The 15,179-nt window shown below is 45.9% G+C and overlaps 5 protein-coding genes across 5 annotated transcripts; all 5 read right to left on the bottom strand.

Annotated features, from left to right (window-relative positions):
- Positions 1-206: 206 nt before the first annotated feature.
- On the bottom strand, positions 207-728 carry BYT42DRAFT_479606 (uncharacterized protein; the record flags this gene model as incomplete). The annotated part of the gene is made up of 1 exon (XM_051563670.1): positions 207-728. A coding segment is annotated over one exon (522 nt), but the record flags the coding sequence as incomplete, so codon positions are not given.
- Positions 729-768: 40 nt separating this feature from the next.
- BYT42DRAFT_550431 (uncharacterized protein) lies at positions 769-1,157 on the bottom strand (the record flags this gene model as incomplete). Its single annotated transcript, XM_051566132.1, has 2 exons — positions 769-823; positions 844-1,157. 2 exons carry the CDS (start codon positions 1,155-1,157, stop codon positions 769-771), a joined length of 369 nt encoding a protein of 122 aa, XP_051418059.1.
- A 4,370-nt stretch (positions 1,158-5,527) lies between these two features.
- On the bottom strand, positions 5,528-6,001 carry BYT42DRAFT_477646 (uncharacterized protein; the record flags this gene model as incomplete). The annotated part of the gene is made up of 1 exon (XM_051563643.1): positions 5,528-6,001. A coding segment is annotated over one exon (474 nt), but the record flags the coding sequence as incomplete, so codon positions are not given.
- A 5,795-nt stretch (positions 6,002-11,796) lies between these two features.
- Positions 11,797-12,504, bottom strand: BYT42DRAFT_590791 (uncharacterized protein). The gene has a single exon (XM_051570508.1). It carries the CDS (start codon positions 12,413-12,415, stop codon positions 11,831-11,833), a length of 585 nt encoding a protein of 194 aa, XP_051418057.1. The 5' UTR covers positions 12,416-12,504; the 3' UTR covers positions 11,797-11,830.
- Positions 12,505-13,912: 1,408 nt separating this feature from the next.
- BYT42DRAFT_590788 (uncharacterized protein) lies at positions 13,913-14,618 on the bottom strand. The gene is made up of 3 exons (XM_051570507.1): positions 14,321-14,618; positions 14,145-14,239; positions 13,913-14,116 (listed from the first exon to the last, which is right to left on the bottom strand). Exons 1-3 carry the CDS (start codon positions 14,407-14,409, stop codon positions 14,007-14,009), a joined length of 294 nt encoding a protein of 97 aa, XP_051418056.1. The 5' UTR covers positions 14,410-14,618; the 3' UTR covers positions 13,913-14,006.
- Positions 14,619-15,179: the final 561 nt, after the last annotated feature.

The raw sequence follows: 15,179 nt of genomic DNA, 5'->3' as shown, positions 1-15,179 counted from the left end.
TGTGGGAAATGTATGGGGTTCGAGAAGCCAGGTTTCGGTGATAAACATAAGTGCAGAATTCGGGATATAGGAGAGGATCGTATCTATGAGGTGACGTTGGAGGCCATTGGCGTTCCATAAAGAGAGTGTAATGGGCTCACTCATTGATCAGATATTTGGTTCGCGTTAGTCTGGGTGGAAGTGTCGCTCGTAATCGACATGCAGCGGACGTTAGTGTCATCATCATCTGTGAGAAAAGGATTGTCAGGTGGGGTGGTGGTAAGTTCAGTGCGGGAAAGAATAGACTGGAGGTGGGAATCGGAAAGCCATTGTTGTTGATGGAAAGACTGGGTGACTGCAAATTTAACAGGTGCATGGATGAAATTAATGGCACGTTCAAGTCGTTCGACATGGAGTTGATCAGCCTGTTGTTGACGATCCTTGGCAGCCAAGGTTTCGAATTTAGGATCGCGCAAACGCATAGGGTCGCGTGGGTTGAAATCTTTGATCTGCTGAATGGTGTGTTTGGCAAGGAGGGTAGTAAGTTCATCATAATAGTCATTATGAATCAGCAGGGCAACGATTTGGCGATCGGGGTAGTGAACATCCAGAATGCGTGAATTATTAAATCCAAGAATGCGAAGGCGGCTGCGAATCTCCTTAGTCTTCATCCGGAACTTGCTGGGGATATAGACATAGCGGAAACCATGGGTCTTGCTATTAGTCGCGAAGGTTCTTGCAACAGTCTCCACTTGTTTGGTTGAGAACTTTTTTTTGGGTAGGTTTTTTTTAGTGCGAGAAGCCCATGTGTCCTTGACTGGGGAAGTGTCGGTTGTAGGGAGGTCTGTGGATGTGGATGCATACTTAGAAGCCATTGCTCCAATGGGGGTAGAGTCAGCATATTGGGTTTCAAATTGAGCTTCAAGCTGGGCGATTCGAGCTTCGGCAGCAGCCAACGATTGGTTTAACTGATGATTTTCTGCCTTCAGTTGATCATACTCATCTAGGCGGTGGAGAACTTGATTCATTTGAGTGACCATGGCTGTCATGAATGATGGAAGGGCTTCATGATGCTCAAATTGTAACATGGTGGAGGGTAGAGGTTGTTCCGTCGGTGCAAGAGGTGTAGCTGGGTTCTGGGTCGGAGTAGATGCCTGAGATTCAGGCGATTCAACCATGGTGATATCAGGTAACATTTCCACAGAAGCATCACGAGCGCGGGTTTAGTCAATCAGTTGGCGCATCTCAATATGCGAAAAACGTTGGCCGCATTAACAGAGAAAAATGGGCATGGCTGGTTCAGTCTTAGTGTGGCCATTTTTCCTGATGGTGGACTTGTTGCATTTGGGGCAGCTGAGTTGGGACTGACGCATTTCAGTGAAATCGGAGGCTAAAAGGGCCACGGCATCAGGAGAAAAAATTTTGGGCGGCTTGGCCAGCCCAAGGGCTCCTTGGCTTTTCTCGGGTTTTTTTTGCACTGTTTTGATGGCGCCCATTAACAGTTGCAAGTCAGAAATGGTAGACAGTTGTTCAGGAAAGTTTGGACATGTGCGTTTAAGTGCGGGGATTCGAGTAATGTAAGCTGGTAAAATAGATGTTCGCTGCCGTTTACTGATAAATAATTTTTTTGTTGGATGGCCGGATGTTGGAATCGCAGGACAGAATTCAGTGCTTTCGCTTGGAGCTTCTAACGAAACTTGTTCTGCGAGGTTGGTAGTGGAGCTTGAGAGTGTTTTTACAGTTGGAGGGTTTGTTGTTTTGCTGCTATTCGTTGTCAAAGTTTTGCTGAAACCGGTAAAACTATTATCCGTGAAAAAAGTGATGAATAGTGGAATAACCAGTGATTCCTTGGTGTAGATGAAAGTTTTATTAAAGCGAGGCGAAGCCGAGCACAGACTTCTGGAGTGAAGCAACGTTGCTCTCGCCAGATCGAGGGGGGAGATACAGTAGGTCATAAAAAAACCTACTGTACTAGACAGCAGGAAAAAATGAAAAAGGAAACAAATGCATGAAAAATAAAAAATAAAAATAAAAAAAATCTAAATGGAGCTAATGTCTGATTCCGAAGAAACAGAAACAGGTGGGGGCAAAAGCCAGTTCACGAGGGAACAACCAGGAGCGGGATCACGGTAAGCAATGAAATCAGGATCGGGATGACAAGCCTGATCTACCTCAAGGAGGATTTGACAAACAATCGGCCAGGTACGGCGCCAGTAAGCAATGTGATGGGATGAGGTGGGGCGGGTTTTTGGGAGCTGGTTCAAAATACAAGAGAGTGGATCAGCGTGATCAGGATCATTGCGAACGTTGAGACGCCGGTGCATGTTCAAACACCAGATTAAATGGCGCCGGCTTGTGTGGTCATGCTTGCACCAACAGGTAATAGGGCGGCCAGGAAGTCAACCCATTCTCCATCGGATGCAACGACTTCGTTCATGGTGAGTCATTGGCAGGAACATGATGGGATCGATGCCCAGACGGGGACGGCAGGCGCGAAGGAGGATGCTGTTATGACTATCCAGCCGATGCTGGAAAGTGTCTTGAAGGAACGTCCAGAGGGCAGATTTAAAGTCTTTTGCAGACGTGTGAGAGCAGGGTCGAGGGAGGCTAACCCAGATTTGATTCCTGTAGTAGGAAGGCCAAAGGTGTGGAGTATGTTTAATGTGAGGCTTTAGAGCACTCAAAAGACTGTCGTCAGGAAGGTGGTAAGATCGGAATAAATATTTGGCTTGGAGAATGCTGTATCGTTCAGCCATTGTGGGCAAGTGGGTCAAGTGACGGAAAACAACTGTGGATGCGGTGCGATGGCCACCAAAAATCATGCGTAAGCATTGATCTTGAGCACGATCGAGCTGAATATGCTGTTTCACAGAAAGGCGAAGAAGGGCAAGGCCATATTCGAACTTGGGACGGACGAATTGTTGGTACAAGCGAGCGGAAAGCAAACGAGAGAAACCATGTGGGTTGACACCCAGGCCACGTAAGACACGCATGGTACCCAAGGCGCCGCTGCTGTTCTGGTGGATGAGGAGAGTCGGATCGATCAAGCCCTAGCTGTTGAAAGGAATACCGAGGTACTTGAAGGTGGAGGCGGATTGAAGGGGAACATTGTAAAGTGTTAAAGGAATGGAGGGGGAAACCGAAGGTGAACCATCGTATAAAACGACACACTTTTCCGGATTCCATCGATAGCCTAGTTGTTGGCTATGCCTTTCACAGGCGGCAAGGAGAGTAGGCATAGTATTCCAAGTACCAATGATCGCAACATCGTCAGCATACAGGAGGCAGTTGATGCGTTGACTGCGGATAAGGAAATGTGGGGGAGCAGCAAAGTCATCATCATCAGGAAAAAGTGATGCTTCGGCAAGACGGAGGACACCAGGAAGGGTGTTAATGTACAAAGAATAAAGGAATGGAGAGAGTACGGAACCTTGGAGGACACCGGTTTTAGGTTGGAAACGAAAGGAATTGATGCCTGAGAGCAGGACTTCAATGGAGACGTCGTCAAATAAATTATGGAGGAGAGAAAGGAGTGGAGGTGGGGCCGTAGATTCAATTTCTTGCCATATGACGTTCCGATCAACGGTGTCATAGGCAGATTTGATATCTAGGAAAGCTATAACAGGACTTTGTCCATGGATGGTTCGGTGGATGACAGAAAGCTCGTGGAGGCATAAGGCTTGATCCATTGCACTACGTGCTGGTCGGAATCCGCCTTGGGCGATATCGAGGGGAGGGGAAACGCGTTCGAGTTCGGGCATAAGACAGTATTCAAGAATTTTTCTGAACATGGAAGTGAGGCAGATGGGTCAATAGTTTCCTGGGTTAGTAATATCGCCCTTTTTGTAGATGGGTACAGCCTGTGCGACTCGCCAGTCAGAGGGACAAGTCCCCCATTTCTAACAGAGTGCAAAAAGGCGGGAAAGGAGTGGAGAGAGTGGATCAATGAGGACTTGGAGTACCTCAGCGCGAATGTGGTCTACATCAGGTGCTTTTCGGGAGGCAAGGCGTTTGATAGCGGCAGCAACCTGGATGGAAGTGATGGGGCAAACGAGAGAAGAGAGAACAAGGGAAAAATGAGACGGATCGCCAGAAGAAGTTGAATGGGCGAGGAGGTTACCAGCATATACTTGCTCGAGATGAGAGGCGATGCAGTTGGCGGCAGTTGTGGGGCCAGCAGGGTCTGTGAACTGAGGGGTGGTTTTACGATTGCGCCGTAATTTCCCCATCATGGCAGTGGCATCACTAAAGTTGTCAGTGGTCAGCTTGTCACAAAATTCACGCCAGGTTTGTCGCTTGCGTTGGCTGACTAAATGGCGGAACTGGGCAGAGGCTCGTTGATGATCGATCCATCTGGACATTTTGCTAACGCCTTCGGCGCGGTGCCATTTCTGGTAACAGGATTCACGATAATCGAATGCGTCTTGAAGTTGTGAGTTCCAAAACCATTTACAAAATCGTCGAGGAGGCGTGCGGCGGCCAACGGTGGTGTCTAAGGAAGCATAAATTGCTTCACAGAGACGTTGGTGGAGACGATCAAGAGAAGGAGCGGTGGGAGAATCGTAGAGTTCGATCAGGTCATGGTGTAGGGAATGTATGTTGGATGTAAAGGAGTGGATGAGGCGGTCACGGTAAGTGGGATCAGCGAGTTTGCTGAGGTTCCATAATTGACGTGGATGTGGGATGGCAGAGGAAGGAGGAGGTGCTGATGGGATAAAGGTAAGGTGGGAGAGTTTGTGATCAGAGCCCAAGGAAATATCGTGGTCAATATGCATAGAAGGTGTAAGGAGTGTGTGGGTGCTGAGAAACCAGTCAATGATGCTAGATCCGTTACCGCGGAGGTAGGTAGGCTGAGCGTAAGCCAGTGAGGCATTCCATAGGGTAAGACCATGTTCATGTATCCATTCCAAAAATAATGTGCCGCGGGAATTAATGTTATAGTCACTAACAAAGGGACCGATACGAGCATTGAAGTCGCCGCACAGTATAGTATTTGAAGTGCCAGGTGCGGAGAAAGGGAGGTTGTTAAGGATAGTGAGAGCGTCGGCAGAAGAGAGAGAGGGAGGAAGGTACAAACAATGTATGAGATGGTCAGCGGTAATACAGGAAAGGACATAGGGTGATGTGATCGGAAGGATTGTGATGGGATAAGGAAAGGAAGGATTGATAAGGAGTGAGATACCCAGATTACCAACGTAGGCATTGGGAAGGCATTGGTCATAATTATGGTGTTGGGTCCAGTGGGTGGGAAATGAGTGTGGTGAGAGAAGCCAAGTTTCAGTAATAAAGATGAGTGAGGAATCTGAAGTAAAGGAGAGAAGGTTATCAATGAGGTGTCGTTGGAGCTCATTGGCATTCCATAGAGTAATCGTTAAAGGGTCACTCATTGATCAGATTTTTCGTGTTGGGAGGTGCTGGTGGAATTATTGCCAGAGAGAATCATCTTGTCATCATCATCATCCGTGGTGCGGAAAGGAATGGTGGAGGTGGCAGCATTGGATTCTGTCTGGGTACGGGATTGTAAAAAGGAACGGAGCATATCATCATCAATCCACTTTTGGCTGTGGAAGGAGCGGGCGACAGCAAATTTCACAGGTTCACGAATGAACTTGAGAGCGCGTTCAAGCCGTTGGCGGTGGATCTGATCGGCTTCACGCTGACGGTCTTCCAAGGATAAAGTATTGAACTTGGGATCACGCAGACGCGATTGATCACGGGGATTGAAGTCTTTGATTGGGGTGATGTTGTGATGGGCAAAGGAAGCAAGCAGCGTATCGTGGTAGTCGTTGTGAATCAACAGAGCAACGACCTGACAGTCTGGATAGTGGATATCAAGGATTCGAGAATTGTTAAAACCAAGCATACGTAAGGTCTGTCTAAGGGCCTTGGTCTTCATACGGAATTTGCTGAGGATGTATACATACTGAAATCCATGAGTTTCACTAGTGGGGGCAAAAGCTCGGGCGAGTGTGGCCATGCGCTTAGGGGACACTTTGGGTTTTTTTGCGTGTTGCGCACGCTTAGCCCATGTGTCATCAGTTGTGGGGGCGGCAGGGGTGGGCGGCGGAATGGTGTCATGGGCATATTTCGATGCCATGGCACCAGACAGAGCAGGAAAAGAGGTCTGAGCTTCAAGTTGGGCGATTTTGGCTTCCGCAGCAGCCAATGACTTTTTCAATCTCTGATTTTCAGCAATTAGTGCATCATACTGGTCCATGCGGGTGCGCATTTGATTAAGTTCAGCCATGATAGTAGTCATAAATTCAGGCAAGGCTTCATGGTGTTCAAAACGCAGAGCAGACAGCGGCTGGAAAATCGAAGTTTCACTGGGAGCAGAAGGTGGTACAGAAGCCTGTTCAGCTTCGGTCATTTTGGAATTCTTGGGGAGCAAGGCGGAGACAGAGACAGCACGACCATTGTGTTGGTCGATGAGAAATCACATGTCGATATGGCCGAAGCGATATCCACAGCGGCAAAGGAAGATGGGCATGGGTGGCTCCGTTTTGGTATGGCTATTCTTGTTGATATGGCCAAGATCCAGGCATTTCGGGCACTTAAGAGCAGTGTGGCGCAAGATCTCAAAATCGGAGTGGAGTTTTTTCAGGGCATTGGGTGAGAAAATTTTAAGAGATTTGGTCACTCCAGCCAGGTCTTGGGCTTTTTCTATTTTTTTGTTACTTTTTATCGCACCCATCTGAGGTTGGCGTTCAGTGGATGAGGACAAATATTATTATAGAACACAGATACCATATATGGTAATTTATTTTTAAACTCATCTACAATATTTTTTTATTATTATAAAATTTTTATTATTTAAAATTTTAAAATTAAATAATTATAAAGCATTTTAAAAATACAATTTAATAATAATTTTAATCTTATAATAAAATATATTTATTATATAATATTCTTTGTTTATTTATATAATAACTAATATATTTAAAAAATTAGATATAAAAAGAGTTTATCTCATTTATCTCTATTTTTTTGGATTTTATATTTATATTTATATTTGAAGTTAAAAAAGATTAATTATTATAATTTATTTTATTAAATATATTAATTAACTATAATAATTATATATATAATTTATATTATTTGATAAAAAGTCATAGTGGAGCATCTATTATAATTAATTTAAATCTTAATTAAATAGATAATAGCTCCTATTATTTTTTTTAATTTTTTTTAATTTTTTAATTAATTTAAATATTTAAAAAATTATAATTAATAATAAATTATTAGACTTTTTAATTTTCAATTTCAGTTTTAAATTAATTTGCCTGAGTTTAAAATATAAAATCTGTGTGTTATAATAATAATTGTCCGTGGATGAAGTAAGGAGTTCAGGAAAAGTAGTACGAGTACGTTTGTGAATTAGTAAGCGTGAAATGTGGAGCGGGAGCAGAGATGACCTGCGTCGTTTGTTCAAAGAATAATTTTTAAGCAGGTGGTCAGATGTTGGAATCACAGGACGGAAATGCATGATTTCGCTCGTCGGTTCTAATGGAACTTGCTTAGCTGGTGCTGGGCAATGCTTGGGAGGTAAGTTTTTGGGAGGTTCGGTTGTTGTGTCTTTCTCTATTGTCGTCAAGGTAATTACTATATCCGGTAAAACTATTATCCATGAAAAAAGTGATGAATAGTGGAATATGTGAAGTGTGGTGGGAGAGTGGTAACCAAATTGATGCAAGAGTAACCCAAAGAAAGAATATTCACAACAGAGAAGATTAGCTTCAGAACTTCTATGGTTCTTCTTCCGAATACTAATTTCTTGTTACTGTAGATCTGAATAGGGTGATAGCCGACTGTAAAAACTATCAGACTATTCCAAAGAGACTTCCAAAAATGTAGGCGCTAGTCCAAAGTGTATCTTCGAAAAGATGTATTCCCAGAATAAGAGATCAAAAGACAAAAGCTTAAGGATATAGATACAGAAATTTCTAAAAGACATTTAAATATACTTTCACCGTACTATAGTTTCTTAACTAAGGGATTACATAATATGTAAGAACAATAGAAATAATCATAGTTTGAGTCATCGTCAGAATGCGTAATGATCATAAGATAATTTCAGATTGTTAAACGAACTTCACGAAAAATCGAACGGGACTTCCAATTCACACTCCGCTTCTGAAAAAGAAGGAACCGACAAATCGATCGATATTTCATCGCCCAAACATCATAGCACCACGGGAGAAACACCAAAAGAAAGGGAAAAGACCAACGAATTCAGGTAACCACAGAAATTAACCAGAACAAGGGAAATCCGAAAAAGGCAGTCGGCCGAGGCTTACACAACTTTGGTTTTCACAAATAACCAGTGATTCCTTGGTGTAGATGAAATGTTTTATTGAGGGCGAGGCGAAGCCGAGCACACGCTTCTGGTTTGAAGCAATTGCTCTCGCCAGTTCGGAAGAGAAGATAGGTCATGAAAAAACCTACTGTATAAGACAGCAGGAAAAAATGAAAAAGGAAACAGATGCATGAAAAAAGAGAAAAAAAATCTAAATGAAGCCATGTTCCGATTCCAAAGAAACGGAGACAGGTGGTGGTAAGAGCCAATTCACGAGTGAACGGCCAGGGTCAGGGTCACGAAGTGCAAGGAAATCCGGGTCAGGATGGCAGGCCTGGTCAACCTCAAGGAGGATTTGACAGACTATCGGCCAGGTTCGGCGCCAATATGCAATGCAATGGGAGGAAGTTGGTCTTGATTTCGGCAGCTAGTTGAGTACCAAAGATAGCAGATCGGCATGGTTGGGATCGTTGCGAACTCTGAGTCGATGATGCATGTTCAGGCACCAAATCAAGTGGCGGCGGCTTGTGTGGTCGCGTTTACACCAACAGGTAATAGGGCGGCCGGGAAGCCAGCCCATTCGCCATCGGATACAGCGGCTACATTCTTGGCGTGTCATTGGGAGGCACATGACAGGGTCAATACCAAGTCATGGGCGGTATGCACTCAGAAGAGCACTGTTACGACTTTCAAGATGGTGCGAGAAAGTGTTTCGGCGGAAGGTCCAGATGGCAGCTTTGAAGTCTTTGGTAGACATTTGGGAGCGAGGTCGAGGGAGGCTAACCCAGATTTGATTCCTATAGAAGGAAGGCCAGAGGTGCGGTGTGTTTTTAATGTGAGGCTTTAAAGCACTCAGGAGACTGTCGTCGGGAAGGTGGTAGGAGCAGTACAGGTATTTGGCTTGAAGGATGGAATATCTTTCAGCCATGGTGGGCAGGCGGGTCAAGTGTCGGAACACAACAGTGGAAGCAGTTCGATGGCCACCAAAGATCATGCGTAAGCATTGATCTTGGGCACGGTCAAGTTGGGTTTTCTGTTTAACAGACAAGCGAAGGAGAGCAAGGCCGTATTCGAACTTTGAGCAAACAAATTGTTGGTACAATCGTGCCGAGAGCAGATGGGAGAAACCATGGGAATTGACGCCCAAACTGTGGAGTATACGCATGGTGCCCAAAGCACTGCTACTGTTCTGATGAATCAGGCGAGTCGGATCTATCAGGCCTTGATCATTAAACAGCACACCGAGATACTTGAAGATAGAGGTACTCTGGAGAGGAACATCATACAAGGTCAAAGGAAGGGAAGGGGGAACCGAGGGAGAGCCATTGTATAAAACGACGCACTTTTCGGGATTCCAATGATAGCCAAGTTGTTGGCTGTGGCGTTTGCAGGCGGTAAGGAGGATGGGAATAGTATTCCATGAACCGATAATCGCGACATCATCTGCATAAAGCAAACAATTGATGCGTTGGCCACGGACGAGGAACTGAGGGGGAGCGGCAAAATCATCATCGTCAGGAAATAATGAGGCTTCGGCGAGACGGAGGACACCAGGGAGGGTATTGATGTATAACGAATAAAGGAAAGGAGAGAGCACGGAACCTTGAAGGACACTGGTTTTTGGTTGAAAACGAGGGGAGTTGACGCCTGAGAGCAGGACTTCGATAGCAACCTCATTGAACAGGCATTTGAGCAGGGAAAGGAGTGGAGGGAGAGCAGTGGATTCGATTTCCTGCCATATGACATTCCGATCAACGGTGTCATAGGCAGATTTGATGTCGAGGAAGGCGATTACAGGACTTTGTCCATGGAGGGTGCGGTGGGTGATGGATAGCTCATGAAGACAGAGGGCTTGATCCATAGCACTACGTGCTGGGCGGAATCCACCTTGTGCGATGTCGAGAGGAGGGGCAATTCGTTCTCATTTGGGCATTAGGCAATACTCCAGAATTTTCCGGAACATGGACGTGAGGCAGATGGGTCTATAGTTTCCAGGATCGGTTGTATCGCCCTTTTTGTAAATTGGTACAGCTTGTGCGACTCGCCAGGCAGAGGGACAAGTCCCCCATTTCCAACAGAGTGTAAAGAGGCGGGAAAGGAGCGGAGAGAGTGGTTCGGTGAGGACTTGAAGTACTTCGGCGCGGATATGGTCGACTCCAGGTGCTTTTCTTGGGGCTAGGCGTTTGATGGCAGCAGCGACTTGGGTGGAGGTAAAGGGACAGGCGAGATTAAATGGAACAGGGGAGGTAGTGGACGGATTGTCAGAAGGAGCGGATTGGGTGAGGAGGTTACCAGCATATACTTGCTCAAGATGAGAAGCAATGCGGTTGGCAGCAGCAGTGGGACCAGTAGGATCGGTGAACTGTGGGGATGTCTTACGGTTGCGGCGTAATTTACCCATCATGGCGGTTGCGGCACTAAATTCACCATCAGTCAACTTGTCACAAAATTCACGCCATGTTTGTCGTTTTCGTTGACTGACTAAACGGTGGAATTGGGCTGCGGCTCGTTGGTGATCGATCCAGCGGGACATTTTGCTGAGACCTTCAGCTCGCCGCCATTTACGATAGCAGAGCTCACGGTACTCAAAAGCATCTTCGAGCTGCTGGTTCCAGAACCATTTGCAGGATCGTCAAGGAGGGCGGCGCCGTCCAACGGTGCTGTCAAGTGATGAATAAATGGCATCACAGAGGCGGTGGTGGAGGGAATCGAGAGAAGGAGTGGTGTGGGAATCGGATATTTCGATCAGGTCTTGTTGTAATGAATGTATGTTGATGGTAAATGATTGGAGGAGGCGATCGCAATGATGGGGGTCGGCAAGTTTGTTGAGATTCCATAATTGGCGTGGATGATGAGTGGTGGAGGAAGGAGGTGGTATGTTGGGAACGAAAGTGAGGTGGGAAAGCTTATGATCGGAACCCAGGGATATGTCTTGATCGATGTGCATGGAAGGTGTAAGGAGCGGCTGAGTACTTAGGAACCAGTCAATAATACTGGAACCATTACCACGGAGGTAGGTGTATTGGGCATAGGCCAGCAAAGCATTCCATAGGGTGAGGCCATGTTCGTGGATCCATTCTAAAAATATTGTACCGCGAGGGCTAACATAGTGGTCACCAACAAAGGAACCGATATGCGCATTGAAATCACCGCATAGTATGGTATTTGTGGTGCCGGGTGCAGAGTAAGGTAAGGCATTAAGGGTGGCAAGGGCATCGGAATCGGAGAGGGATGGGGGAAAGTACAAGCAGTGAATTAGATAATTGGCAGTAATACATGAGAGGACATATGGTGATGTGGTTGGAAGGACTGTGATGGGGTAAGGAAAGGAAGGATTTACAAGGAGTGAAATACCCATGCTACCGACGTAAGCGTTGGGGAGGCGTTGGCCATAGTTATGGTATTGGGACCAGTGGGTGGGAAATGAGTGTGGGGAGAGAAGCCAGGTTTCAGTAATAAAGATTAGTGAGGAATCTGAGGTAAAGGAAAGTAGATTATCAATAAGTTGACGTTGAAGCCCGTTGGCATTCCATAAAGTGATCATTAGAGGGTCACTCATTGATGGATATTTTCGGGGGTGGAGGTGCTGGTGGAGTCTGAGCTGGCGATTTGCATCGGTTCGTCATGATCATCATTCATTGTGAAAGGATTGGCAGGGGTGGTGGTGGGTTGGGATCGCGATTGGAGGAAAGAACGGAGCATCTCATCGTCGATCCACTTGTGGCTGTGGAAGGAACAGGCAACGGCAAATTTAACCGGTTCACGAATGAACTGGAGAGCACGTTCAAGGCGCTTGAGGTGGATCTGATCAGCCTCATGTTGACGGTCCTCCATGGATAGTTCAGTGAACTTGGGATCGTGCAGACGCGATTGATCATGGGGATTATACTCGTTGAGGGGTGAGATGTTGTGACGAGCAAACAAATTGGTCAAGGTTTCGTGGTAGTCATTGTGGATCAACAAAGCGACGACCTGGCGATCAGGGTAATGCACATCAAGAAGGTGAGAATTATCGAAACCGAGTGTACGAAGGGTTTGGCGAAGGGCCTTGGTTCGCATTCGGTATTTGCTAGGGATATACACATAGCGGAAACCATGGTTTTCACTAGGTGAAGTAAAGGCGCGGGCGAGAGTAGCCATACGTTTGGGGGAGACCTTGGATTTTGTGGTGCGCTTAACGCGCTGGGCCCAAGTTTCCACAATGGTGGAGGAAGCGGTGGTGGTGATGGACAGGAAATCGTCATGGGCATACTTGGATGCCATGGCACCAGACGAGGTAGAAGACGGGTGCTGAGTTTCCAGCTGGGCAATTTTGGCCTCAGCATCAGCCAATGATTTTTTCAACCGTTGGTTTTCCACGATCAGTTCGTCGTACTGATCCATGTGGCCGCAGAGTTGGTTGAGTTCAGCCATGATGGCAGTCATGAACTCAGGGAGTGCTTCATGGTGTTCGAAGTGGAGAGCAGAGGATGGCTTGGTGGTCGCAGTTGTACTAGCAGCAGCAGGTGTAACCGTGGTGGTGGGAATGGAGGGAATTTCCTGTTGAGCATCGCCCATTTGGGAGTCCATGGTTTGGGAGGCAGAGGCAGCTCGACCGAGATGTTGTTCGATCAAAAATTGCATATCTATATGACCAAAGCGGTGGCCACAACGGCAAAGGAAAATGGGCATGGCGGGATTAGTTTTGGTATGGCCATTTTTGTTGATGTGGCCAAGATCCAGGCATTTCGAGCATTTGAGGGCAGTGTGGCGCAAGGCCTCAAAATCGGAGTTCAGTTTTTTTAGGGCAGTGGGCGAAAAATTTTTAAGAGGTTTTGCCCCCCCCAGCTAGTTCTTGGGTTTTTTCTATTTTTTGGTGGTTTTAATCGCACCCATTGGAAGTTCGCATTCGGCGGATGCAGTAACGGTTTCAGAAAGTGTGGTTCGGGTACGTTTCTGTATCAGTAGGCGGGAGATGCGTAGCGGGAGCAGAGATGAGCGGCGCCGTTTGCTTAAAGAATATTGTTTCAGCTGGCGGCCAGATGTCAGAATTGCGGGGCAAAAGTTCACTATTTCGCTTGGCGGTTCTAATGGATCTTGCTTAGCAGGTGCTGGGCAACACGTGGAAGGTAAATTTGGGGAAGGTTGTGTTGCTGAATCTTTCTCTCTAGTTGTCAAGGTAATTACTAAATCCGGTTAAACTTTTATCCGCGAGAAAAGTGATGAAGAAGTGTGGTGGGAGAGTGGTAACCAAATTGATACAAGAGTAACCCAAAGAAAGAATATTCAGAACAGAGAAGATTAGCTTCAGAACTTCCATGGTTCTTCCTCTGAATACTAACTTCTTGTTACTGTAAATCCGAATAGGGTGATAGCCGACTGTAAAAACTATCAGACTATTCCAAAGAGACTTCCAAAAATGTAGGCGCTAGTCCAAAGTGTATCTTCGAAAAGATGTATTCCCAGAATAAGAGATCAAAAGACAAAAGCTTAAGGATGTAGATACAGAAAATTTCTAAAAGACATTTAAATACTTTCACCGTACTATAGTTTCTTAACTAAGGGATTACATAATATGTAAGAACAATAGAAATAATCATGGTTTGAGTCATCGTCAGAACGCGTAATGATCATAAGATAATTTCAGATTGTTAAACAAACTTCACGAAAAATCGAACGGGACTTCCAATTCACACTCCGCTTCTGAAAAAGAAGGAACCGACAAATCGATCGATATTTCATCGCCCAAACATCATAGCACCACGGGAGAAACACCAAAAGAAAGGGAAAAGACCAACGAATTCAGGCAACCACAGAAATTAACCAGAACAAGGGAAATCCGAAAAAGGCAGTTGGCCGAGGCTTGCACAACTTTGGTTTTCACAAATACCCCCCTCAAGCCGAGGCCATATGCAGGTTCCTTTGGGATATCTAGGCTTTGAACCGTTTGTAGGCGGGCTGGACCTCTGGTACCATTCTTGTAGACTCGTGGTAGGGCACCAAAACGTCACCGTTTACTGCACCCTTCAACCGTTGCTGATTCCTTGCACCTTCCAAATGATACACTATGTACCACTGTGAGCATTCACCTTCACCACCATGAATGGACCGATCCACTTGTCACTGAACTTGGTTCGAGGCGTCATATCCTTCATAAGAACGAGATCACCAATCTGGAATGGAGCTTTTGGATAAACCGTTTGGTCATAATACTTCTTCGCCACCAATTTTCTTGCGTCGGACCTTTGTCATGCTTCCTCTCGTATTTGTTTCAAATCTTCATGAATGAACTCAATCCGCTTGGCCACGTCTTCTTCGTAGTCACCCTCGACATACCCATGTATTGGCGCCGACCAAGTCGCAGGAGTCTTTATCTTATACCCGAATAGAAGGAACGCAGGAATCTGTCCAGTCGCCTCGTTTTTCAACGTCCTTAGAGCGAGAAGTGTCTTGTCCAAGTAACGATCCCATTGATAAACGTCGTCCTTGTCGCGAGCCAATTTTGCCAAAGTGAACGCCAGTGTCTGATTCAGTCTTTCACACAATCCATTCGTTTGCGGGCGATATGCAGTTGTGGGGACATTTCGGCAACCAATAGCCTTCAGAAAAGATACCGTATATTCAGAGACAAAATTTGAGCCGCGGTCAGTTAAGAGATACTTCGGGACACCATAGGGAACAACCAATTCAGAGTACAGAAAATCCACCATAGTTTTTTTAGTAATATCCTTTACTGCCTTCGCGATAGGCCATCTCGTCAAATGATTAATGGCAGTAAGGATATACTTGTTTCCTTGTTCAGTAACTTCCAAGGGGCCAATGGCATCGCAGCCAACCAGAGTGAAAGGCATCTCCGGGGTTTCTATCAATCGCATGAGGTTCGATCGGGCGATTCTTCTTCGTGCGCGGAATTGACAAGTCGTGC

Source organism: Radiomyces spectabilis (genome assembly GCF_025331425.1).
Source record: "Radiomyces spectabilis strain NRRL 2753 chromosome Unknown BYT42scaffold_21, whole genome shotgun sequence".
Classification (NCBI taxonomy): domain Eukaryota; kingdom Fungi; phylum Mucoromycota; class Mucoromycetes; order Mucorales; family Radiomycetaceae; genus Radiomyces; species Radiomyces spectabilis.
Note: the sequence above shows the minus strand (reverse complement) of the source record. Positions and strands in the feature narration are given on the sequence as shown.